Source organism: Lycium barbarum, chromosome 12 (genome assembly GCF_019175385.1).
Source record: "Lycium barbarum isolate Lr01 chromosome 12, ASM1917538v2, whole genome shotgun sequence".
Classification (NCBI taxonomy): domain Eukaryota; kingdom Viridiplantae; phylum Streptophyta; class Magnoliopsida; order Solanales; family Solanaceae; genus Lycium; species Lycium barbarum.
In genome coordinates this window covers 70,196,742-70,221,848 of record NC_083348.1, presented here as the reverse complement: position 1 = coordinate 70,221,848, position 25,107 = coordinate 70,196,742, and the positions used below count along the sequence as shown (strand labels likewise).

The 25,107-nt window shown below is 35.9% G+C and overlaps 2 protein-coding genes across 5 annotated transcripts; both read left to right on the top strand.

Moving 5' to 3' along the window:
- Positions 1-1,264: 1,264 nt before the first annotated feature.
- LOC132621434 (protein SUPPRESSOR OF FRI 4) lies at positions 1,265-8,620 on the top strand. 3 transcript variants are annotated; one of them, XM_060335700.1, is made up of 7 exons: positions 1,271-1,626; positions 3,495-3,595; positions 4,372-4,483; positions 5,912-6,315; positions 7,273-7,427; positions 7,509-7,562; positions 8,229-8,620. In XM_060335700.1, the coding sequence occupies exons 1-7, from the start codon at positions 1,433-1,435 to the stop codon at positions 8,298-8,300; spliced, it is 1,092 nt and encodes a 363-aa protein (XP_060191683.1). In that variant the 5' UTR covers positions 1,271-1,432; the 3' UTR covers positions 8,301-8,620. The 3 variants fall into 3 exon arrangements, with proteins under 3 accessions (XP_060191682.1, XP_060191683.1, XP_060191684.1); XM_060335699.1 differs by having other exon boundaries at positions 1,265-1,626; positions 7,509-8,620; XM_060335701.1 differs by having other exon boundaries at positions 1,486-1,626; positions 5,872-6,315; positions 7,509-8,620.
- A 2,859-nt stretch (positions 8,621-11,479) lies between these two features.
- Positions 11,480-24,021, top strand: LOC132621873 (transcription factor TFIIIB component B''). 2 transcript variants are annotated; one of them, XM_060336345.1, is made up of 15 exons: positions 11,480-11,837; positions 13,060-13,137; positions 13,225-13,386; positions 13,928-14,076; positions 14,152-14,215; positions 14,375-14,583; positions 14,684-14,741; positions 14,821-15,158; positions 15,277-15,670; positions 15,746-15,846; positions 15,981-16,024; positions 17,296-17,482; positions 22,012-22,156; positions 23,209-23,339; positions 23,699-24,021. In XM_060336345.1, the coding sequence occupies exons 2-15, from the start codon at positions 13,092-13,094 to the stop codon at positions 23,840-23,842; spliced, it is 2,172 nt and encodes a 723-aa protein (XP_060192328.1). In that variant the 5' UTR covers positions 11,480-11,837; positions 13,060-13,091; the 3' UTR covers positions 23,843-24,021. The 2 variants fall into 2 exon arrangements, with proteins under 2 accessions (XP_060192328.1, XP_060192327.1); XM_060336344.1 differs by having other exon boundaries at positions 11,481-11,837; positions 13,076-13,137.
- The last annotated feature ends 1,086 nt before the right edge of the window (positions 24,022-25,107 follow it).

Below are 25,107 nucleotides of genomic sequence, written 5' to 3'. Positions count from 1 at the left end.
AGCCCCCCAAAAAAAATTGAGGTTAAGCAACTTATTGATTTTGGCTTATTTTAAGCATTTTTTTTTTTAAACTTAATTTAAGTTATTTTCTATTTTTGCTAAACACCCAAATAAGTTAAAAATGACTTTAAGCTGGTTTGACCAACTTATAAGTCAATCCAAATGGCTCTAAGTGTATTTTTCTCAAAAGTATTTTTGGGCGAAAGCTTTTTTTTAGCTTCTGAAAAATTATTTCTGCTACTCTCAAAACACAATTTTTTTCTCTATACCTCACTTTTAAAAAATAAACAACAACAACAACAACAACCCAGTGAAATTCCACAACGTGGGGTCTGGGGAGGGTAGAGTGTACGCAGACCTTACTCCTACCAAGGTAGGATGGCTGTTTCCGAGAGACCCTCGACTCAATAAAAACATAAAAAGAGGTCAGATACGGCTAAGAGATTCAAAGCGATATGGAAATGAAGTAACGCAAGCGACACAGATAACATAGAATAATCAAAGCACAGGAAATAACAGATAATAGCATAATAGCATACATTAGAGCACAAGAAATTATACTACGATAATGCGACTATTAATAAGGCAGGGGAATGAGACTATCTACTAGCCTTCTACCCTAATACGGGTCCTCCAAACCCTCCTATCTAAGGTCATGTCCTCGGTAAGCTGTAACTGCGCCATGTCGTGTCTAATTACCTCTCCCCAATACTTCTTTGGCCTACCCCTACCTCGTCTGAAACCATCCATGGCCAACCTCTCACACCTCCGCACTGGGGCATCCGTGTCTCTCCTCTTCACATGCCCAAACCATCTCAATCTCGCTTCTCGCATCTTGTCTTCCACCGAGGCCACTCCCACCTTGTCCCGAATATCCTCATTCCTAATCCTGTCACTCCTGGTGTGGCCACACATCCATCTCAACATTCTCATCTCAGCAACTTTCATCTTTTGAACGTGAGAAACCTTAACTGGCCAACACTCCGCCCCATACAACATAGTCGGTCTAACCACCGCTTTTAAAAAATAAACACTTATTGAAAAAAATTCGCATTTTTTTTTAGAAAATATACGCATGGCCAAACAGGCTATAGTCACTTTTAGTTCCGCCCAATTTCTTTTTTTCATTTCTATGCTGCTAGCAATTTTTATGTAGTAATTTATTTTTTATTAGGATTAGGACTTGGAAGTATATCCGTTTAATTACGTAGTTCTATCTGTTTCAAGATTTTCTTACATAAATAATTAAAAGAAAGATATAAATAAATTTATTTCAATTTTTATTATTAGGAAGTGTCTCCCGTTTATTGACAAACCCTAACTCCCTTCCAGACAGAAAAACCCCCCACTCTTCAATCCCCCAAATCGATTTCGTAAACCCTAGCGGATCGGATCGGAGCGGAGAGGAATTAGGGTTTTCTGTAGGGATAAAATGGGGAAGAAGAAGAAGAGAGCGACCGATAAAGTATGGTGTTATTACTGTGACAGGGAGTTTGATGATGAGAAGATTTTGGTTCAACATCAAAAGGCTAAACACTTCAAATGCCATGTTTGTCATAAGAAGCTTTCCACTGCTGGTGGTATGGCCATTCACGTTCTTCAGGTTCACAAAGAAACCGTCACCAAGTGCGTAAATGCCCTTTTTACACCTATTTTGTTGATAAATTTGAGTGTGGCATTTGTATGTTTTATTGTTGCTGCTGTTGAAGTGGGGAATGTAGCTATAAGGGGTTGTTTGGTAGCTGTTAGTGTTATGTAGGTATTAGTAATATATGGATTAGTTATGAGAGTATGTTGTTGTTGTTGTTGTTGTTGTCTTAGGGATTAGTTATGCGCGGTTTGGTTATTCCATATTCTATCCTGCATAAAATAATACATAGATTCTCTCATAACTTATACGTGTATTAGTTATGTGGGTTTCTAAATTATAAACCAAACACCGTATTATGTATGTTGCGTTTTATACATAGCAAAAGAATGCTATCGAACATGGTATTACTTATGCAGGATTTGAGGATTTAATACATGAATAAGTTAGCTCCTAAACCAGCTACGAAACGATTCCTTAAGGGTGCAGACATGTGCTTTAGATAGCGATCCCAATGAGAAATTATTGATTCTTTGAATCTCACAGTCAACTCCCACAAACTGAGTGAAAGAAGGAAGAGTTTTTCCCGGGATAGAACTTATGCAAGAAATATATTAACTCTGGTTTCTGACATATATATGTTCCGTATGTTCCAAAAAATAATGAAGATAAACTATTTCAAATGATTCAAGGAAAATTAATATATGAGTATTGTAGAAGAGGAAAGTTGCATTATGTGGCTTTTAGATACTCTTCCTCCTTGTTACTGCATTCTCTTTGAAAGTACGCTTCTTTATGAGCTTCCTTCTTTAATCCCTCTTTCAAGACTGTTCATTAAAATGTAAAGAAAAGTTATGTAGGTGAGTGGGTATTTGCTTTTGGATACATGTTTGAGCAGATATCTTGAAGGTTGTGTAAGAATATAGTTCGTTATTGAGAATTTTTTGGGACACAAAAGAATCAAAAGTAGTTCGACAATTTGGTCATATTAGAGAATGGTATCAATTTATTGATGTGTGATTTAGGAAATATAAACTTAAAATTTCTCGTGTAACCTGTGAGTAATTCATGTCTACTAACGTTGAAACATGGAAAAAATTGTGTTATTTTAGGTACTCTTTATGATACCCCTTGATACGTCTTTATCAAGGATGATATCCCTCGATCCATAAATGTGCATTGCGGGTTTCCCGTCAGGAAGAAAGTTATTTACTTCACAAAAAAAAAAAAGCATCATCTAAAGTAGGTCAGCTTTTTGGTTTATAATGTAGGGCAACATCTTCCCAAAAATATATAGATATAATATGCCTATGCCTGAAATATTTTCATTTTATAGAATTTTGCCTAATGTGAAGCTGGAGCAAGAAGTCATTTATTCTGTCTCAGAAGTTAAATGTTATGGTAGAAGAGCATTCTTTTTTTTTTTCTTTTGTAGATTGGTGACATATGTGTGCGTGTATATATAATCAGTACTAAGGTAGTGCATCATCATAAGGTAGAAGAGCATTCTGTTACCCGTTGATGCAACTAAAAGAATTGTCAATGTCATACTGCTTTGGGTAGAATACAACACCCTGGAAGCAAATGATCCAAATAGGTGATACCAAGTCAAATTATTGAGTATTGCAATAAAGCAGTTCCAATGGAACAGAATAGATGTTGAGGATTCATATAACGGCACCCTAACTATTTGGGATGGAGACATAGCAGTTGATAATGTCGGTGGGTTCTTCTGAAGTTTAAAGCAAGTTTGAACTTGTTTTTTGACCCACACATATCTGCAAAATTCCTAAAGCATCTCTGCTCTAGTTTTCTTGCCACATGCTGATAATGTTTCATGCTACCTTTTTTTAGTGTCATTTTTTTGGCTATAAATGCATTAAGATAGCATATTTGGCTGTTACAGGGTACCGAATGCCAAATCTGGTAGAGAGTCAACAGATATTGAAGTATATGGAATGCAAGGAATCCCAGCCGATGTCTTAGCAGCTCACTATGGAGAGGAAGGTATGAGCAGTGCTGTGGTGTGCTTAAGTGTGCCTCTTTGAGTGACATGTAGGAGCCCTATGGTTTGCTGAATTGTTGCAAGAAGAGAAAACTACTTTTGCATTCTTGTCTTTCTTGTTATACTATTGTTTTGTTACTATTGAATTGCTATTTTTGTGCCAAAAATGTTTCCTCAACTTAGAGGGGGGACCTGTTATCCACCAAGTTTCGAACCATGAACCATTCACCCTCGGCGATTTATTGGTTATCAAAAAAAGAATCTCTCCTTAACTTTGTTTTACAAACTTTAATAAGGGTGTTGAAAATTTGAAATAAAGCTACAGAAGTTCAGGGCATTTGCTTGAATTTAGTTATAGACTAGGGTTTGTATCATCCCATTTTTATCTAATGCCCCTGAAGGGACATCTGGAGCTTGTAGCTTAATATGTCACTGCTATAGAATTTTAAGTCTGCTTCAGTATGGGCTCCTGGGCCTTTTTCCTACGTCTGTAGAACCCTGTATCATGCAGAAATTGGAAGCTTGTTTTTAAGCTTTTCAACTTTGCATCTTGCTAAACTAATTACAATTGATGTCTGAATTATTTGCTTCCTGTCCACTGGTTTAGGTGTTTAATTTAGTGCCTTTCTTTATCTCATCTTTGAGTTAATATGAGCTTATTACCTTTTCAGCTTTCTGCAGATCTTTTCCCCACATACTAATATGTCTGTTCCTGCTGCTCGCTTTCATGATTACATAAAGCTAAATTCGTTTCCCTGTTTGATTTATTTTCCTGTAGATGATGAGTCCCCAGCAAAAACTGCCAAAGTGGACATCCCGTCATCCCAGTATCTTGGTGGTGCAATTCCAGGATATCCTCCCCGGGCAGCTTTTGGTGCAGTGCCACCACTGTATGTTTCTCATGAAAATGCTTGTTATTCTTTTAAATTTCCTTATGCTTGATTGCATTAGGATACACCGTCATTTTCACATGCTGTTGCATGAGTTACTTATTAAAAAGAGCCTTTCCTTTTTGTATGCTGCATGCTAAATCTTTTGGATGTGGATGAGTTTTTTCTTTCCTATTAAGCATAGATATTTGGAATCCGTGAGAATACATGCCCACATAAGATCCGGGACATGGTCTCTTCATTTTTTGTTGATGAAGTAAGTTGTATTAAAAACACGGTCTCTTCATTTTGTGCTTGAAGTCTGGAGTCAGTTCATTTTTATCTTCTCTACCGATGTATGTTCTCCTTGAATAAGTTTTCTCTAAGATGGAATCTGTCATTCATGTCGGTTTATCAGTATCAAAGACAATTTTCCTTGAATAAGCTTCTGTGTTTAAGACCGAATAAATGCAAAGAAGCATAGTATTTCTTGAAAACAATTAAACATTTTCAATTTTGACTAGTCAATGACACAAGCTTCAATAGAGAAGGGCAAAACAGCTAACTCTTTTAAGAAGGTATGCTTAAGAATATTTTAATATGGAACCATCCTGACCAATGGTTTAGCAAAAGACGAGGCAATCTCTATCTTCGAAGTAAAGTTTAGTTCATTCTATAGTTGACTGATCTTTTTAAGGACTACAACTTGTTTTTGCTTATCACCAGGGGAGGGAGGGGGGCAGCTGTATCTTGCTTTTTTTCTCTATTCGAGGAATACCTACTGTTTCTTCTGAAAGAATCCCTTTGTTAGGAGTAGTAACTTGGTCAAACGAGCAAAACAATGAATTTATGAGATAAGATTAAACTCATTATTATAGTATGATCCAAATACCCCAGTTCTAACTTTGTTATGGTGTTGGTGTGACATGACCAAAAAATTTAGTCAAGATTTGGTGTGTAAAGAATTCTAGTGTTAGTTTTCAGGTGTCCAGCAGCTCTGTTTCCAATATTGAAGTTCGCCCATTTCTTCCTTGCTATGGTTAGCGTTCTGGCCTGTAGATAATACAGAAATCTTTGTCTCCAGAGATAGCTCGGTAGTTGAGGAATCTGAGTAACAGTCTGGAGATTCCGTGTTCGAATCCCTGTTACACGACTTGGCATTAGTATTGATGGTTTAGGGTTACGGACATGGCAGCACCTATGCTTGTGGGCGGTAACTAGCTTCTCGGTGGATTAGTAACTTGGAATAGAAATCATACCATCGCCATCACCAAAAAAAAAAAAATATATTATGGAAAATTAGTCTTTGCATTTTTATCTTTTTGTCAACCTTCTCTTCTGCATTTTGTTGTTTTTTGGCATGCTTTAGATTTATTAGCTGTTTGACGTTTATTTAGCAACTCTAATAGGTATAAAAATTCTTACATGGATCTGGCCTGTTTGGTGTAGCTATAATCCTGCTGTGCCTATGCCTCCTGCTGGTTGGCCAGTCCCTCCTCGCCACCCACCTTGGTATCCACAGTATCCTGCTGGCTCAGTTCCACCTGCTGCACCGATGGGTCTACCGCAACAACCATTGTTTCCTGTGCAAAATGTAAGGCCTCCAATGCCAGCCACTGCACCACCAACGCTTGTTGCTCCTCCGGGGCTCCCAACATCTACCCCACCTGTTTCCGTGTCTCAGCCCTTGTTTCCTGTTGTTCCTAATAACAACAACCTTGCCCAAAGTTCGCCATTTTCAGCGCCGATGCTGTCAACAGGTGTGCCATTGAGCTCTGCAGCTGAAGCAAAGAGCTTAATTGACCCAAACACGGGCAGCAACACTCCTGCCACCATTGGCTATCAGATTTCAGGTATTCAAGGTCTTGAATTGTAATGTCTTTATCCATTCTGTTAAAGGTCTGACCCTTAACATGGTTCCTATTGGGACTTTACTTACTACCAATTTAGTGTTGTGCCTTTTTGATAGGATAAGCAGCTCTGTTCTGATCCTTTAGTAAGAAGTATTCGTTGATTATTTTTTGGAATTGATATGTGAAGCCTGTTTGTACTACCAATTTAGTGTTGTGCCTTTTTGATAGGATAAGCAGCTCTGTTCTGATCCTTTAGTAAGAAGTATTCGTTGATTATTTTTTGGAATTGATATGTGAAGCCTGTTTGTACTACCAATTTAGTGTTGTGCCTTTTTGATAGGATAAGCAGCTCTGTTCTGATCCTTTAGTAAGAAGTATTCGTTGATTATTTTTCGGAATTGATATGTGAAGCCTGTTTGTTGGCCATGATTCTCTCCAAACTATGGGAATTAGTTTTGACATCTTGCTGAAAGAAAATTTGTTAGTCACATAGAGGAGGTGATGGTACAAACTTCATTTGATGTACATGCTCCAGAGAAATTAACATTGAAGGGTGTTATAGTTTCAAATTTGTTTATAATGATGAATTTTTGACATTCTGTCTCAAAAAAAAATAAAAAAAAATTAAAGGATGAAATTTGACATTGAAGCTGTTGGCTGTAGCCTACAGGCTTTGTACAACATGCGATTTTTATTAGCTTTCTGATCTGAATCCTTGTTGAAGCACAGGAAAAGAACATCCTATTTCTTCCTCATATAATATTTTCTGTTAAATACTATGCAAGCTATCTTGCCAGATTTTGTGATAGGCTTTGCTGCTTGGTAGAGTTCGATTTATGCTTTTATATGTCAATCTTGGCTATCTGACTAATGCTTTATAAATACCATGGCCTGTTTAGAACGTGGAAAAGCTCTTTGGTTCATCTTCATTTCTCATTTCAGTTACTCTTTCTGCAGCGCCAATGCCAGTAAATTCACATTCTTATGCATCTGGCCCAAATACTGGTGGGCCCTCATATGGTCCACCACCTGTTATTTCAAACAAAGCTCCAGCTAACCAACCAGCAACAAATGAGGTCTACTTAGTTTGGGATGATGAGGCAATGTCCATGGTTAGTAGTGTTTGCGTTTTCATGGAATTGGTATCTTACAGTTAATTGGTGATACTGAGTGTTGATGTGAAATATTTGCAGGAGGAAAGAAGAATGTCCTTACCAAAGTATCAGGTGCATGATGAGACTAGCCAGGTAAGTTATAATTACCTAATACTAGTATTCGTTCGTATGGACATGGACTTGTGTTGTACATTTATCCAACAGATGGTTGGTGTTAGTTTCATATCTCGGATCCACTTGTTTACTATTCTTTCGTATTCATAAAGCAAATTTGTAAGTCTTTCCATTCTCATTCATCTTCTTGGAAATAGCTAGTGCTCTTGGATGAGTATATGATAATCACTCAATTATAGTGTATTTTCAACCCCATTAATTAATGGGCGTCTTTTATCTTCTTTTGGCCATTCTCCGGTTGGCAAGCAATCCCAACAATTTTGTGGTCATCAAAGATTCAAGTAGGTATCTTTATCATCTTTTGCTGGTAGTTAAGTAATGACGTTTCTGACTACTATGCTGCCATCCACTCAAGGAATCTCAACAGAGTGCATGTATTAGTTCTTGGAAATTTCCATGTTCTCCTTGAGCTTTACTTTGACCTTGAAAGACCCAACAGATGTTTGCGAATTACTGTGATTATTTATAGATATTTGTGGTCGAACAGTGGTTCAAATTTGGCCCAGGTCAGAATCTATTGTCATTGAAGCAGGCTATGATTTTGACTCATACATCATGCTGATTACCTAACCTTTTCACGTTTCTGTCCTAATAAAATTTCCTGTCTGTGTTTCCTTCTTTCAGATGACGTCAATAGATGCGGCAATAGACAGAAGAATATCAGAAAGCAGACTTGCAGGGCGCATGGCTTTCTAGACCTGGTCGTTTTTCTCTGTTTGGCTGGGTGCTCTCTCACCGTAGGAAATTGTTTAACTGGAACAAACTTCTACTTCAAAAAGATTTGCATGTTGTTCTGGATTCATAGGGTGGTTTAGATGTTGTAATTCTTTAGGACAAGTATTTATGAGAAGCATTCATTTTGCAGAGTCAGATAGGAATACGCAAATGATGCAGATTTGTTGTTTTCGTACAGCATCATTGCGGTTGCGAGTTAGTCATACATCGATGTGATTTAGCTGGCATATCTAACCTGTGGTGCAATTTGCTTCCAGGCAGTAAAATGCCTTTTGCCGATTCATTTGTGTAAAAATTGTTCTCGATTGTCATCCTTAAATACCAAGGACTTGAAAAAAATCCTTCAATGCTTTGTTTTTTTTTTTTTCCGGGAAAAGCATCAAATATACTCCTGTACTATCAAAAAAGGGTCAAATATACGTCTAGTTATACTTTGGGATCAAATATACTCATACTGTTATATTTTGAGTTTAAATATACTCTTTCTCCATTAAAGTTATTCAAGGTGGACATTTAATCCCACGTGACACTGCCATTTGATGAGGTGGTAGTCGCGTGGCATGCCACCTCATCACCCCTAATCCATTATATTCCCTTTCCTCTAAAATTTCCTTCCCTTTCACCATCATTGCCAACACAAAGAAGCTTGTCTGAGCAATAGATAAACATAAAGTTGTTAACTTTTCAATAAAACCGTAATAAAAAATAAAATAAAAATAAATCCTAAGTTCAATGAGTTAGTCCATTTAACATCGATAGGAATAAACACTAAATTGCATTCGTACATTCGTCTCAATCACTAATTACCTCAAGAAAAACCCACCAACCAAATAGCTTATATAATCAATATTTTACAGTAACAATTGTCAAAAGCCATAATAACCCAATTTCAAAAAGAAAAAAAGAAAGATAACCCATTAAGAGAATTGAGATGGAACCTTACGAGTATTGAGAAAAGAATTGGAGAAATTGGGGTTTAGAAACTTAGTAGAGGGAGGCAATGATGGTGGGAGGATTTTTTTTATTTTTTTTGGGCTTAATGCATATGCAGCCTCCTAAACTTGTCCCTTTTTTCATTTTGACACCTCAATTAAGTGTTGTTCCTATTGAACCCCCGAACTCGTCCTCAAGTGTGTCTATCAAACACAATCTGATTTACATAGTATTATATCTTCAATGTAGCAACATGCTAATATATATTCTAATTTAATTATGTCATTTTTTAGCTAAGATTAGCAGTAATTGAGAGGGGAAAAAAGAGTAAGCTCTTAATTAAGCTGACAGTGAAAGAGCAGAACCAGTAGAGACCGACACATCCATGACCTAAAGAATAGCTTACCACACGTCTAAAATATTACTTTACTTTCATTATCACAATTTATTTTTTGCTTCTAATAAAAATCATATTTAGAGGGTTTGATAGACATACTTGAGGACGAGTTCAGGGGTTCAATAGGAACAACAGGTAGTTGAGGTGCCAAAAAAAAAAAAAAAAGTTTAGGGGGCTGCATATGCATTAAGCCTTTTTTTTTTTTTAACTCCTAATTGATGGTAATGATAATAACGATTGGGAAAGAGATTTTAGCGGTGGAAGAACAAATTGAGGGAGGATAAAATGGGTTAGGGGTGATGGCGTCCACCTCATCAAATGACAGTGGCATGTAGGATTGAGTGTCCACCTTAGACAACTTTAAAGGGAGAGGGGTATATTGGACACAAAGTATACTAACAGGGGTATATTTGGACCCAAAGTATAACGAGGGGTATATTTGGCCCTACTTTTTTTTTCATGGTTTGGTGCTTAACGAGCAACGGTGGGGTCAACCATGTGTTCACAAAGCTTATAATTGTGTACGAAAAACAAATTCCAACGTCAGCTCAAAATTTAGGGTGTTTGTATTTTGATTAATAATTGATATTTTTATTAATTTTTTTATGAAGTTTAAACTATTATCTCCAAATTATTTGTCTATAATATAATATAAGCAACCACTACGAGGTTAAGTAGTATGAGAGTGGTTTGTATGAGATCTATGGGTGGGTGGTTAGGGTGAGTGTGTTGGAGGGTGAAAAAGAGGCGATCAATGTATTATCACTTAACTTATTTTGTTCAAAATTCTCCTCTCTATTTGCCTATTCATTACAGTTGCATGTTTTCATTACGCTTTGAAAACCAAGAATCCTATTTATTTGTTTTAAGGTTTGCCTGGTCTCTCTAATTTGTCAATGCTTAATCTCCTGCGTTCTCTAGAAGTGAAGGGAAGTTCAAATTAGGGCTGAGCATAAATATCGAAAATCGAAAAATCGAATCGAACCGAACTGAAACTTCAACAAATCGAACTAGTTTGGTTCGGTGTTTGGTGTCCATCGTCAAAAAATCGAAACCGAAATAGCCGAACCGAAGTTTGATAAAACCGAACAGAAAAATCGAACGCGCACCGAAATTTAATAAATTACCCAAAAAAATTAAAATAATCCAGGCCCATTAAGTTTAAAGCAAAAAAAACCCAAATGTAATAAGTTCTCTTTTGCATTTGTATCCCTAATTTTCCACTTCAATTGAAAAAATCAAATATCCTTGACAAAGAAAGGTAACTAGGATGTCTCTTTAGGATTAATGTATGTCCTTTATGTGTTTTCTTAATTATCCTTACAGTATGTATATAACACCTAGTAATCCTATGTCATGATTATAGTTTTCTGTTCTTGTGCATCCTGTTTGTTTGATTTTGATTTCAATTTATCAGTTTTATGTTTTATTGCTTTTGAGAATATGAATTAGTGTTAATGAAATCGCTTCTAATATTATATTAAAAAAACCGAATTGAAAAAATTGAAACCGAAACTGAACTGAACCGAACTAGTTTGGTTCGGTGTTTGGTGTCCACCTTCAAAAAACCGAACCCGAAATAGTCAAACTGAATCGAAAAAACGAACGCCCACCCCGATTCAAATGAACTTTTTTTTTTTTTAATTCTTTCTGATATTTGTGGCGTGGGACGTGCGCCTCTCAATACGTGGGTATTTCCTGTTAAAATATCGCCTTGAGCCTTTTGATAACTTTTTCTTTTCTAAAAAAATTTCCTGCTAAATTCATGTGATACTTAATTAAATATTTCTATTAAATTAGCTAAAATGCAAAAATTATAAGCTACAATCAATTTATTTGGCTATTTAAAAAAATATTATTGTTAGCAAGAGTAAATAGCAAAATTTAAAATAAACACGAATAGAAGGAGCAGAGGGGTATATTGAGGAAAATGGATCCTAAATCTCGCATGTAAACTGCCCATCAACTAACTCAGCCAACTATTTTTTGTTTTCAATACAATAGATTTTTACGCTCTCTGTGCATTAGGGTAAAATAATTACCCGGTTTAGCCCAATACTTTTTGTTGTTGCCCGCCGGCTGTGGGAGAGGTTATCTCATCACTGCAACCACCACGTTGAACTGTCCAGACGGAGCTAACGGTGGAGCTTTATACGTACCATTGTGAGGTACCTGATTTATTCTCTCTCGCCATTGTATAATTGGGTATAACAGTGTAAATGTATGTATAAACATCTCTTATACACTTTTATACAACGTTGATACATTGTGTAAAAGTATCAACGGTTTTGGGAATTTTTTTTTGCACTTGAATGAGCTTCGATTCAGAGTTGTGTTTTTTATTTTTGAGTATCTTCATAAACTGCGCTGTTAAAAATGTGCTCCATGTCGTCTAGTTATTATCTGAGCTTCCATTAAGTTCTGCAATCTTATCTTGTTATTATTATTTAAAAGATGGTTAATGAATAATATTTGTTGTTTTATTATTACTGAAAAAATTACTTTTTGCTCTAGGTTGTCATAATTATTGAACTAACTTTTTTTGCTCAATCAGTTTGTTTATAGTAACTGAAAAAATGAATAACCAGAATTGAAGCCCAAACTGACCACATGTATGCCTTGGGCACACACAAAACACAAAGACATACACATACACACACACAATGCCACTGTATATGTCGTTTTTTGTATATTCACTGAAACTTTCTTGGAGAAGGAACCAACTTTTAGGAGATTTTTGCCAGAGGTACCGCGTTCGATTCTTGGAACGGCCCAAACTATTTCTTACATTACATGTCAAAAAAACTAATAAGGAGATTAATAGTACTGTGTGAAGTTTTTGTTTTATTTTGTTATGTATGAAAAAATATTATATGTTTTTATGGGATGTGGCATGTGGGTGAAACCCAACTAGTATTATACATTTCATATTCCAATTAGTAATAATTTTGATTTTTAGAAAAATCTCTTCCGTAAATGTTTCTATTGAGCATTAGTAATTTATTTGTCCTCTTATTATCTAGTTATATTTTAGCTTTGGAATGTGGAGGGGGTGGGGGGTTAGCTTTATAGTAAACTTTGTTTTTTCTGCTATTATGATGATGTAGTTTTATTTGTCATTTTTGAATTTTACCCAAGTTCTGAAGTAGTTATGATTTATGAAGATCTTTCCCTTTATTTTTTTATTTGATCTTTTTTTATTGTTGTTTTTTTAGTTCTTCTTTTTATGTCTGGTTCATTCTCGGTCTTGGAAATTGTATCTATACTCCATAGACCATTTAAAGTTATGTGGCTTTAGTTGTAATTCTCAAATTGAAATTTTACAAAGATGTAATTACTTTATTTAAGGCTGTTTTTAACTTATTTTAGTGGTTACATTTCTCTTATCAGTCATTATTCTTTTCAGTGTTGAAAGTGTGCTCATGGACCTTTTAGATGATATTTTTGCCGATGGTGCTTCAAAGACTGGTAAGTGGGGAGAAAAGGTCTCTTTAGTTTGTGATGTAATTTATTCTCGGTGTTCAAGGTTAAGCTTTATATTGTTATTTGATGCAGTCAAGGCTGGTGGCAAGTTTCAACCCAGGCCAAAGCCTCGTCTGGCGAAAAAAGGTCCAGCTGTTGCGTCCCCAGCTGTTTCTTTGACGTCAAAACCCACTGGTGATACTGTAGCAACTGATTCCTCTGAGGCTTTCACGACTGCAAAGAATTCCCAAAACTGTTAGCTGTCTTGCCTTTATGTTATTATCATTATTATTATTTTTCCCAGAACATTTTGTTGCTGCCAACTGTGATCATATATTGACTGTTGAGGCCTGAGGGTCATAAAAAACGTTGATTGCTTATGTGCATAATTTATGAAATGGTAAGTGATGTCAAAATATTGCACTAAGAAAGTGCTGTGATTTCATCAAAAAGAGAGCCAAATAAGCAAAAAGAAAATACCCCGACTATCTATATAACAGATTTTAGGAATTGTAACCAGAGTTTCATTCTCATCTGGCCATTCCATTTTACACCTAGACAAGATCAGCGAAAAACAATCAGATTTAATCTTCAGAGTTGAGTTCCCTTGTCCTTCAGAACACTTTCTGTTTCTTCTGTGCAATGCACATAATTTAAGAATTTGCCTTCTAGACAAAGTTGGCTTTGTATTTTTTAGCTAAATGTCATACAAATATGCTCTAAATAGTCTATATTGCTCTTCGTTGATACTTTTAGACTTCTTCAAGAATGATCGTCTTTTGTTAACTGTAAGCAGACGATGAAATGTCAGCTGAACCATCGTTGGAGCACCCTCTTGCTGCAGAAACTTTAGGTCCATCAGTTGGTTCAAGTCTAGATGCAAGTACGGTAATGACTGATAACAATGAAGATTGGAAATCTTGCTTTGAGAAATCTGAAGGAGAGGTGATATATTCTTATTCATATCTTGATTGCGTTAACAAAACTTTTGTATCCTTATTAAAGTTCTTTGATTTTCAGAATGCAGATGTATATATAGGTTTGGATTCGTTTGATGATTTACTTCCTCACTCAAGCGGCATAGGTAACAACCAATCATCTTCTGTTCTTTTCTAGCTGAATATTCCTGCCTATTGCTATTAATTGGAACTTGATAGTGGATGCTTTAATTGGGTTCCTTCTTTGGGATAAATTGGCCAATTAATGATTAAATTATTAAAATTCTGTGCTGCATCTAATGCAGAGAGTTCTAGTCCCGCTACAGATCCATCTCCTGTTCATGTTGCTGGTGCAGAGAAGCGAGAAGAACAAGAACAGCTTTCAATTCCAGTTTCTTCAGTTGATGATTCAGCTCCTAGTGCTTCCAATCTTCAATCTGATGAAGCTGCAGCAGCCCAAGATCCATTAACTTTCCAAGGAACTGTTCTTCCTGTTAGTGGAAGTTGTCAGATGGTCAAATTCTTGTCCTTCCCCTCTTTTTACTCTGAGTAGATAAACATTTGTCACTTAATTCCTTGGCACACTATGAAAAATTCCAGTTTGTCGGTTGCAGGAGATGGACACCTACCCTTCCTTGGAAGCTGATATCCTTGGGGTAACTACTATACCTGGTATGACTGAATTTTCAGGTTCCTGCACTTGTACTTTATTATATCCTGCACTTCTTTTAAATTTCTAACCTTTATCCAGGGCAGAGTAGAAGATTCCAATCCAAGTCCAAGCTACAAGTATACAGAGAGAGATACGATACTAGCATTCCTGATTCAGATGTAGGACAGTCTGTATCATGTCAGCCAGATTTACACTCCGTTCATTCTGAAATGGATTTTGTGGATAATGGGAAGGAACACGGGTTCCCTGCTGATGATGTCCTTGATTTCTCAGCCGGAGGATTTGATAATAATATAATGACAGAATCTGCTCATGAATTTCCAGTTCATGAAGAATATGTTGCAGAGGCTTCTCTTCCAGATGCTGGCATCCTACCAAAGCATCCTGAAGCTACTTCTCAGATGCCTGAGGAACTTGTAAATCCTTAGCTTGTTTTTCAAATTGTTTCAGTTATTTCTCAAATTTTTGCAATAGTTTGCCTCGTTGGAGTCCGTTGTCCCTCTTCTTAACCCACTTGCAACTATGTCTGTTTAGGTACCTCAGAGGCCAAAGACTAAAAAACGAAAAATCCCTGCATCTGATCTTTCTGCAATTAGTGAAGAGAACGGAGACAGTAGATCATTAAGGAGTAGAAGAAAGTCTGTGAATGCAAATAAACTTGTAGATGAGCCTGAAGAAGTAATTGATGATGGGGAATATGTGCCTGAACATCCTAATGATGTTATAAATGGGAATGATGATAATGATGAGGATCTTCTGGTGGAAAATGATTCAAAAGGGAAAAAGGGACAGAAAAAGTCGAAGAAAACAGTTACTAAAGAAGGAAAACGAGTAAGGAAGAGTGAAAAGACTGCTGAAGCTTCGGATCAGGCAGCCAACAAGAAGCCTAAAAAGTTTTCTCATTCCACTCGTCAAAAGAGGAGAAGAGGTAAGCCTAGTGGGTATTGCTGACATTTGGCATACTTATGGTTATGATTTTTTTGATCAACATCCTTGTTTACAGTGGACAAGGCTTTGCTTGAGGCTCCTGAGGGTGGGTTTGACTATTCAAAGGTGCCTATTAAGGATTTAATTATATTAGCTGAGCACAAAGAGCGGTTGGCGGTACGTTTCTTCTTTATGTTTCTCTTGTTTGCCACCAACCTTTTATAAAGAGGAAATATTAAATAGAGAATTCTTTATTTTGACACTGTCGTCCTTGATTCTCTTGTTTCCTTGCTTGCCATCCTTACTTGCAGAAAAAAGATGCAGCAGCGTCACAAATACCTACTACAGATCCGAGGTATCAGAAGTTATATTCAATTAAATATACTAAGCGACGTTTACCTTTTGCTTTATTTGTGGAAAAAATACTAATCCGTGTTTAACCTTTTGCATAGGGCTTCTCCGTTGACTCCATAGATTTAATAAATCTATTCTTGTTGATCGTAAAAATGTAGATGATGTGTATAGGTTATTATTGGGTCGATACATTCTAGTCTCCATTCATAAGGTCTGCTTCTCTCATATCAGATCCATCTTCTAGCTATTCAAGAGCACCACTGGTCTCTTTAATATTGTCCACAGCTTAGACTGTTTTAACTAATCAGTCCAACCACTTTTTCCAGAATTATGTGAAGACTTCTCCCTAATGGCCCTTTGCCTCTGCTATTCCTCTTTTTCTATGCCACATTGACCAAGTGAACCATCTTCACCAATTCTAGCATCATTACTGTTCCAGAAATGGTCGAGTAGCCTTTGCTTACTCTGTTCATTAGCTCTGTTCAATCTGTGCCTGAAACAGGGCAGTACCAACTCTCTGTATTACAAATAAACCAAGCTTAAGTATTACAACAGCTGGGTTCTATGCTCTTAGGGACTCTTTAACACCTTTCAAGAATCCATGTCCAATACAAAGATTTCACAACCCAACTCCTCAGATATTTTACTGTAAGTGATATTACTACATTTTTTGCCTAGAAGAGCACAACTAGTTTGTCATTTTACCCTAAAAGAAGAGAAGGAGTTTTTGAATCCACACAAGCACCGGTATCAAGTTATCAACAGTCACAATGACCAAATCTTCAGAACTGACAAATCTGTATGTACAAAATCTAAAAGCATCTTTTGCACAAAAAGAAAGAATTGTTTTGTTATTGGTGATAACCTGCCTGTGCTGCTTAGTCCATCCACCAGATAAAGCTTGTATTGCATTTGCATACAGTTTTCTCATCTCAGAAACCTTGTATCGTGAAAATTCGCCCCGAACAACCCGCGCGATCTCCGCGTGCAACTACCTGAGTTTTGTAGAAGCATCTTCCCCCTTTGACCAATCAAGATATCAATATTATCTCTTCTCCTCTAAGCATTCATAAGGGAGAAGCAGGTCCCTCATAAAAATAAATAAATAAATAAGTTTGATGTATGCTGGAATAGTTTTGTAATCAGTTGTTTTTGTTGTGTCATAGTTCACATTCTTACTTATGCTAGAGGTGTTGCATGTATTTTCCCCTTTAGGGCCCAGGTCCTTTCATTTTTGGAGTTATATTTTCTCCATGATTTGTGTTTGTGCAGTGCTGGTGCTTCTGTTTCTAATTATGATGAGGATGAGACCTATGCTTCAGATGAAGATGGGGAAACTAATGATCATCACAAAAGTCCTACGGCTGAAGATACCTCTGCCTACTTCAATTATCAGACTTACATGGACAAAACCCCCAGCACAAGGTGGTCAAAACAGGACACAGAACTTTTCTATGAGGTACACCCCTTTCATTTGTAGCGTACTAAAAGATGCACATGTAAATAGGGAGGTAATTGAAATTTGAATAGGAAAAATTAATTTTAAATGAGGATTCTACAAGTGCAACTTATAAAGTGCTCAAGTTATTAGCAGATTCACCTAGGCATTCCCCAGTCTAGAAGATAAAGTTTGTGGATTCTTTTCTATATTTCCTTTCATAGATCTGTCAATCACGGTGTTATCAAATTTGTTTCAATTGTTGAGACCTTCCTATGAGATATTAGTGAAAGATTCCCGTAGGACATCCTTGTAGGTGTTTATTTATCTAAATGTTGTTTTCTCTATGTGAGATAAGCGTCCTTGTCAAATATTACATGGATATATTTGTCCCATCCAAGTGAGTTCTGGAATGCAAAGGCACCTATAATTGTGGATAGATGCACTTTTAAAGCAAAAAGAAAATGAAGTATTTCTGTAGAGGGAATGCTTGGCAGACAAGATTACGGTCTATGTTACATGGACTCATTCGCGAGGGACCGGGTAATGCTACGCAGTATTTGTCTATTTTTAGTGCACTTTGAAGAATTATACGAAGTTTCCGCTCCTATGTCATTCGACAATGAATACTTCAAGGCAAATGAAGCATCCATGTAATTTAGTTTTCTGTAGAACATGGTTACCTTTTCAGGATATACTTGTTGGAAAACAAGTGGGAAGCTGGTCTGACTATGTACTCCCTCCGTTCACTTTTACTTGTCCACTATTCTAAAAATAAATTTTCACTTGTACTTGTCCACTTTAGCATATCAAGAGTTTTTTTTTTTTTTGGTTTTACCCTCAACATTAACTACTCATTTCCCAAGTCCATTGAGACAACACCAATTAGTATGGGTATTATGGTAAAATATGCACTTCATTTATTATTTTTTAAGGGGAGTGCAAAGTCCATCGTGGACAAAAAAAAGTGAACAAAGTAAGTACTATTTAATTAAAAGGGACTTACTAGAAGATTCAAACGAGCTGGCAAGACTGTCTTGAAGAGTCTGAAGTGTATGCTATCAATACAACATACGAAATCATTGAAAGGTCAACAATATTGCTTGGATGTGACAATTACGGACAGTCCTTTAAGAGGAGGGGGGTAGGGGGCATGGGGGCGGGGAGGGAAGTTTGCATTCATTTAGTCTAAGCAAGCTTCTCATTTTCATCTATTAACGGAAGCGTAGACCCAGTCTATTTGGTGCTACACTAGCCCAAAGTTTTTTTGAACATGGCACCAGTGTTAACTTCTTTGGCATCTTTATCCTCACCATGTTGATCAGAGCAGGGGAAGGGGATCTTAGATAAACTTTAGAACTTTTGGATATAAAAGTTTCACGAGGCTCGTGCTTAGCCGGGCCCAAACTTAAGATATAAAAGTAAATATTTTAATTTAAGAAATATAATTTATGTTAGTAATAATTAAATTTCAAGTAAATGTATTTTCAATATATAAAAGAAAACTTTCATTTCACTCATTTAATATCTTAACTTTCATTTTGGTAAAATTATTTACTTCAAATCAGATGCAGAGTCAAAATTTGAAGTTTATGAGTTCTGAATCCTAATCTTTTAAGTTAATTTAGTTTTAAATTAATAATCTATACATATTTAAGGAACTTTTATGACAATTACAGAATTTGAACCAAAGCGCTACCGAATCCGATCAAACCCGTAGCTGACACTTTAACTCCTCTTGCTTCAAGCTCATTTTGTGTTTAAAAGATTAATTTTAGTTAAACAAGAGATTTTATAGATAACCTGGTCTTGGTTGATCTTCATTGTCAACACTATATGGCATCATTTAATACTTATTAAAATTTTCTGAAAATTATTTTAGTTCAAATCTTTGTGAACACATATGAGCTCATTATAGTATAAATATTTTCTAAAAGGAATGCCTACATGTAAGTAAAAGAATTTTTAGAAATTCTCAAATTTGATAATACAAATATTAAGTAAAAGAAATGCTTACATGTAAAAATCTATAATAAGCAACAAATGAAAACGGAGAAAACGAGAGAACAACAAGAAGCAAAAATATCTAACGAAGAAATGACAAAATTCTTGGTAGGGAACACTTCCCCCGATTGGGCTCTACGCGACGCGAATCCGAATTAGTTGAGCTCCAATGAGCGTATCGGACACTGGATAGGAAAAAAATAAATAAAACACAGGGTAAATAAGGTAGGAGGTTCGACAACTTTTGAAAAGTAGACCATAAGATCAAAAAGTAAATTTGACTTTAAAAAATAAGGTCAGGACCTAGAAGTAATTAATTGAAAAGTTTGACATTTTATTGGAAACTTTTGTGGGGACTACAAAATACCCTTTGGTTGTCCCTTACATATGGTAGTAATATATATTTGTTTTTATTTTTTATAATGGAAAAATTGATATGAATTAAAGATTAAGATGCAAAATGATGGACAATAAGAAAGTTTCTGTGTAAATGGAAATTTGAAGCTTCATTTTTGGGCCTTGAGATGCAATTGGGATCAGTGTTGCTTCTTTGCTGGATGTAGCACTACTGCGTTAAACAGATCATTAGGTTGCTGATGGACCAATTGGGTTAATTGTCAGCTTGTGACTTTCTTCCGGCTTGCTTCCTGCTTATCAACAATGCTTATCAACAATGTTGTCATATATATGGCACCCAAGGGTGTGGCCTAGCGGTCAATGAAGTGGGTTGTGAACCTTGAGGTTTCAGGTTCAAATTCCGCTAGGCAAAAACACTAGGTGATTTTTTCCCATTTGTCCAATTCTTGGTGGCAGAGTTACCTGGTACTTGTGTTGGTATGAGGTAGCAGCCTAGCAGGTGTCCCGTGGAATCAGTTGAGGTGCATGCAAGATGGCCCCGACACCATTGTTATAAAAATATATGAAAAAATTTCGTTCTTTATGATTCTAAAGTTGGGTTAAAGATTTTTTAAATTTGTTTTGGAATCCCTAATAGTTTCAAATTGATTATAATTGGCCTATCAATCACTTAAAAAATTGATTATAATTCATTTTAGAAAAACATTGCTCAGGGTTATTCAAGGTGAGATGGTGTGTAGAAACTCTCACCAAAGCACCGACTCATTCACTTTTCGGCTATTTAGGCTAGGATTTGAAGATATTGAATGTAAATGAAACCTTGGACATATTTTTGGTTCTTGGCATCAGTTAGCTTTTGACTTAGTTAAGTTGGGTTGGTAGCTACTCAACAAGTAACTTTGAAAGAGATTATGCCAGGACACCTTGAACTATGATTTTTGACTCACTGACACAGTTGAAACATCTCAACTAGTTTGGGAATGAGGCGTAGTTGTTGTTGTAAGTTGTAACACAATTGAAACTTATTGGTAACTTTTTTCTTTCCCTTTTGATAAGTAATTGATGCAAAGTGGGGGGCATTCCGACAAAATGAACTTGAAATGTATCAGTGGCTTGTGATAATTATATAAACTAAAGTAATGAACTAACAAGAACAAGCTAACTGCGCAGTCTTGTTGGTGTAAATAGCAGATACATGTGTGAAGTACATGAGATGTAAAATGTGTTTTTTCCTTGTAAAAAAAAAAAAAGAAGTAAAAAAAGTACATGAGATGTAAGGAGTCCATTTGCATTTACGACATCTCACATAGCGCTTCCACTTGCCAGACATCTTTAAGCATTAGTGGATGCCTGAGATTTGTGCTTCCTGTTAACCATGTGATAGAGAGTCTTATAACTGTTCTTGGACCCCTGCGATTGTGATGTCTCCCTTTATAAGCTTAATTCGATGTCAGAACTTGCCCCATCACTTTACCAGGACCCTCAAGATTCAGTTTGTACGAAGGAAGAACATAAAGAAAGAAGACCCACTGTCAAATTATGTGCAGATACGATTGCAATCTCTTATCTCCAGAGTGTCTGACAAACCAGCAAGGTGTTACGGCCGTGGTAGCTGCTAGCCTCCTGGGTCTTTCTCTCATCTTTTTTCGCCCCCCTGCCTCTTATATCTTCTAGAAAATAAGAACAAAGAAATGAATGAATTTAATAAGTGGTGTGTAAAGGTGAAACTATGGGGAACTGCATCTATATAGTCTAGACTAGTTCGAAAAAGGCGTGACCCTTCCTTTGACAATAAAAAAGAAGAAGGCATGAGCCTTTTATAATATTCTTCCTTTTATAAGATTCTTATTCTTTTGATAAATTCCCTTTTATAAGATAATTGTCAACTTTTATGGGAAGAGTAGGGGTAAGGTCTGCGTGCATCCTACCCTCCCTAGACCCCACTTGTGGGATTACACTTGTTATGTTGTCGTGGTTGTTATGGGAAGAGTAGGAGAGCTGAACCCAGATGTTACGAGAAATTAAGTATTTGAAAAAGATCGTATAACTTTTGACTTAAAGGTGTCATGGCACCAAATAGAGCTAATGGATAAAAATGCTTCAAGTGATTGAGCAGAAATAGTATTGTGCTATACTCTTTTGTTCCTTTCCCTTGGTTTGATCTTAACTTAGAACAAACATGTCTTCAGGCTGTGCAGCAGTTTGGGACAGACTTATCCCTGATACAACAACTTTTTCCTGGCCGGACACGTAGACAGCTAAAGCTAAAATACAAAAAAGAAGAGAAGCAAAATCCATTAGGGCTTCATGATGCTCTAACAAATCGTTCCAAAGGTAAATTTTGTTCAACTTTCTCTACTGCACATCTATTTATTTTCCCAGGCCTCATTATTATTTGATTAACATTTCATTGTAAATGGGCGTAAATATAGTTTGGAGATACATTGGACAAATGAGTATTATTTTTAAAGAGAAACCTTCCAATAAAGAGTAATGTTTCATCAGCATGGCAAAAATGAAATTCTGATGTGGCTGAAAGCATACATGCTGGCTTGTTGTTATGGCCGATCAAGCCCCAACATGAATTGGAGCCTAACTTAATAAACTTGTTAAATAAAAAAGGGGGAAAAAGGAATTGGAGCCTGGATTCTTATTCCATAATTTTTTCTTTTCCTACTTTCATGTGTTTGTCTTGTAATCCTCCGATCTCTCCCTAGTGCTTGTTAGGCTCTCTGTCAAATGATTGATGGCTAAGATTATCATATTAGAGTATGCAAATTCGCAAATTCTGAACGATCTGAGTTCTCTCTCTCTCTTTCTCTGTTTTATAATAATTCTTTCAACGTGGTTTCTGCACTGTAGTCTCTAGAGTTATAATTCTATATCTGCTCATGGCACGACACTTTTCATCTTTAGTTTGTTTGATATTAGTCTTATATTTGATCATAAAACAGTATAAAAGAACTGATATTTGGATAATTTGAAAATTCAATCTTTATCATTTTTGTAAATTGCTACGTTATGGTTCCAAAAGATGTATAAAAGGGTGTTGTTCCATCACTATGTTGACTACAGGAACATACAGGTTTTACATAGTTTAACTACTCCCCTAAACTTGGTTTTCTGTTTCATTTGGAAAATACATTGAATTTCTTCGTGATTTCACTTTTACTATATCCCTTAATCATTATTTTGTAAAATGTCTTGAGGCTGGAGCTATGGATAGGGCACGCACTACTTAAATTATTTTTCTATGTCATCAGACCATCACAGAAGGAGAAAGAACAATTGCCCTGAAGTAGAGAAAGGCTTTTCCACTAAAATGTGTCATGTTTTCTTTTTAAAGTTTTCTGCAGAGGTTTTACATGATACTATACTTGTTGCAGATCATTCCCACTTTGAACGAGTAATTGAGCATTTAAAGCAAATTGAAGCTGAGGAATTGCAGTACGCCGATAAAGATGAGTCAGTTGACTTGATAGGGGAGGAGGAACTGGAGGAGACTCAGGAGATCAATGTATGGATCTTCTCTTGCTTCTCATCTTCTTTCTTATATATCTTCCTGTGTTGGGGTGCATGCTCTTTTTCTATTTCATGCTGCTTTTCCATAACGTAATCTCTGCAAAATTTTATCTGCATCATATCTTGCTTTAGCAGAATGTCTGTTGACCGAGTTCTTCACTCTGCATTTGTATTAACATACTGATGCACATGTCATTATCATAATTCTTTTGTTATTAACTGGCTGGAGAGAGGAAGAATGTGGGCTGTGGTTTGGCTAGACTATTTTCAGGGTTGTCCTCGAGATTTTTTTCATTCTTTTTTGTCTTTCCAATTTCCTGATTTGTCCATTTGCTGAACAATGATTTTATACAGGAGGAAGAAGCAAAGTCTGAACATGTTGAGGAAAAAGAAGCTGAAGCAGTGGAGCAAGATGTTCCAGAAATGGAGAGCCCAGTTAAGGAGGACGATATTGAAGATGATTTCTTGAAATGGAGTGAGTATAAGAGTGAAGTCTGAATGTTAACTTAGTTTTAGTTTATTTGTATTCTCCTGCCACAAGGATCTTATATCTCTTTATTTTATTCCTTTTTGAACTCGTACCAATAGTATGGTACTTGGGAGAATCATGTCAAAGGAATGTAGCAAAATGTTAAGTGTTCAAAGTTATATGACAATGCAAAGAAAATTTGCACTGATAGCTTTAACTTGATGGGTGTAAGCATTATTCTTCCTACCATTTCTTATTAGAAAATTAAGAAGTGGTAAGAATGAAATACCAAAGGCATGCATGTTTCCTCTTATAGAATACCCTATTGTCCTCACTTCTGGTTTGAAACTTTGATATAACTTTTCTAATTCCTCGTTAACTAGTTCGCCAAAATTTGTTAAGATGTTCTGCAGTTCCCTAAACAACATACTAATTTGCTATTTTCTGACTCACTTCTTGATTATTTTCTTCTATAGTTGTTCTTAGTATTAATATTGGTCAGTTGCTATTATTTTCATAAGAATCTATTTTTGGTTCTTTCAATCCCAACCTTAGGGTGACTTATGTTGTACCCTAGCCGTTTCCTCCAATAAGATCTCTCATGTTTTTTATTAGTAAATAGTTAAGTATAACTAATCAAAAATGTGTTCCTCCTTCATGTTGGTAAGTGGGCGGGAGATTAAATTGAGAATTATGTTTTTTTTATACTGATATATAGTCGAGTTTTTTATCTTGTATAGTCCCTAATTGATAGTCAGAAATCAGAATTGAAAGATTCCGTAGTATGCTCTCATACCTACAAGTGAATGAATATGAGCTACTTCAATCTTTCTTGACTAATCTAATAGACAAAGGTTGATTATGCAAACTTTAAGAAAAAGGTTGATTTCCTACCTTTTGATTAGTGAAGCTAATATTTTTTACTTGACTTTTATTAAGAAACACCCAGGTTACCAAAAATAAATTGAGGTATAATATTTTACACGAGTATCTCAACCAAAATTTAAAAAAAGGTAATGACACTTTCGGTCTCTCAGTAATTGATAATTCTGATTTTGCTTTCTGTGATATATGATTAATAGCCTGTTTGGCAAAACTTCTAAAATCAGCTTATTTTAAAAAGTACTTTTCAAAAAAGCACTTTTAGCGAAAAACAATTTGTGTTTGGCCAATTAATTAAAAAAGCACTTTTGAGCAACAATTAGTGTTTGGCCAAACTTCTAAAAAATGCTTCTATTTGTATTTTTCTCAAAAGTACTTTTCAAAAAAGTGCTTTTGGGCAAAAATTGTTTTT

What these genes read in the sequence shown, in the direction of transcription:
- LOC132621873 (XM_060336345.1), top strand. Translation starts at nt 13,092, where the DNA reads ATGGACCTTTTAGATGATATTTTTGCCGATGGTGCTTCAAAGACTG. An exon ending in TTAGTGGAAGTTGTCAGATG is followed by an intron (nt 14,584 to 14,683) that starts GTCAAATTCTTG and finishes TGTCGGTTGCAG; the next exon opens with GAGATGGACACCTACCCTTC. An exon ending in TGGGGTAACTACTATACCTG is followed by an intron (nt 14,742 to 14,820) that starts GTATGACTGAAT and finishes ACCTTTATCCAG; the next exon opens with GGCAGAGTAGAAGATTCCAA.
- LOC132621434 (XM_060335699.1), top strand. Translation starts at nt 1,433, where the DNA reads ATGGGGAAGAAGAAGAAGAGAGCGACCGATAAAGTATGGTGTTATTAC. An exon ending in CACAAAGAAACCGTCACCAA is followed by an intron (nt 1,627 to 3,494) that starts GTGCGTAAATGC and finishes TGGCTGTTACAG; the next exon opens with GGTACCGAATGCCAAATCTG. An exon ending in TTTGGTGCAGTGCCACCACT is followed by an intron (nt 4,484 to 5,911) that starts GTATGTTTCTCA and finishes TGTTTGGTGTAG; the next exon opens with CTATAATCCTGCTGTGCCTA.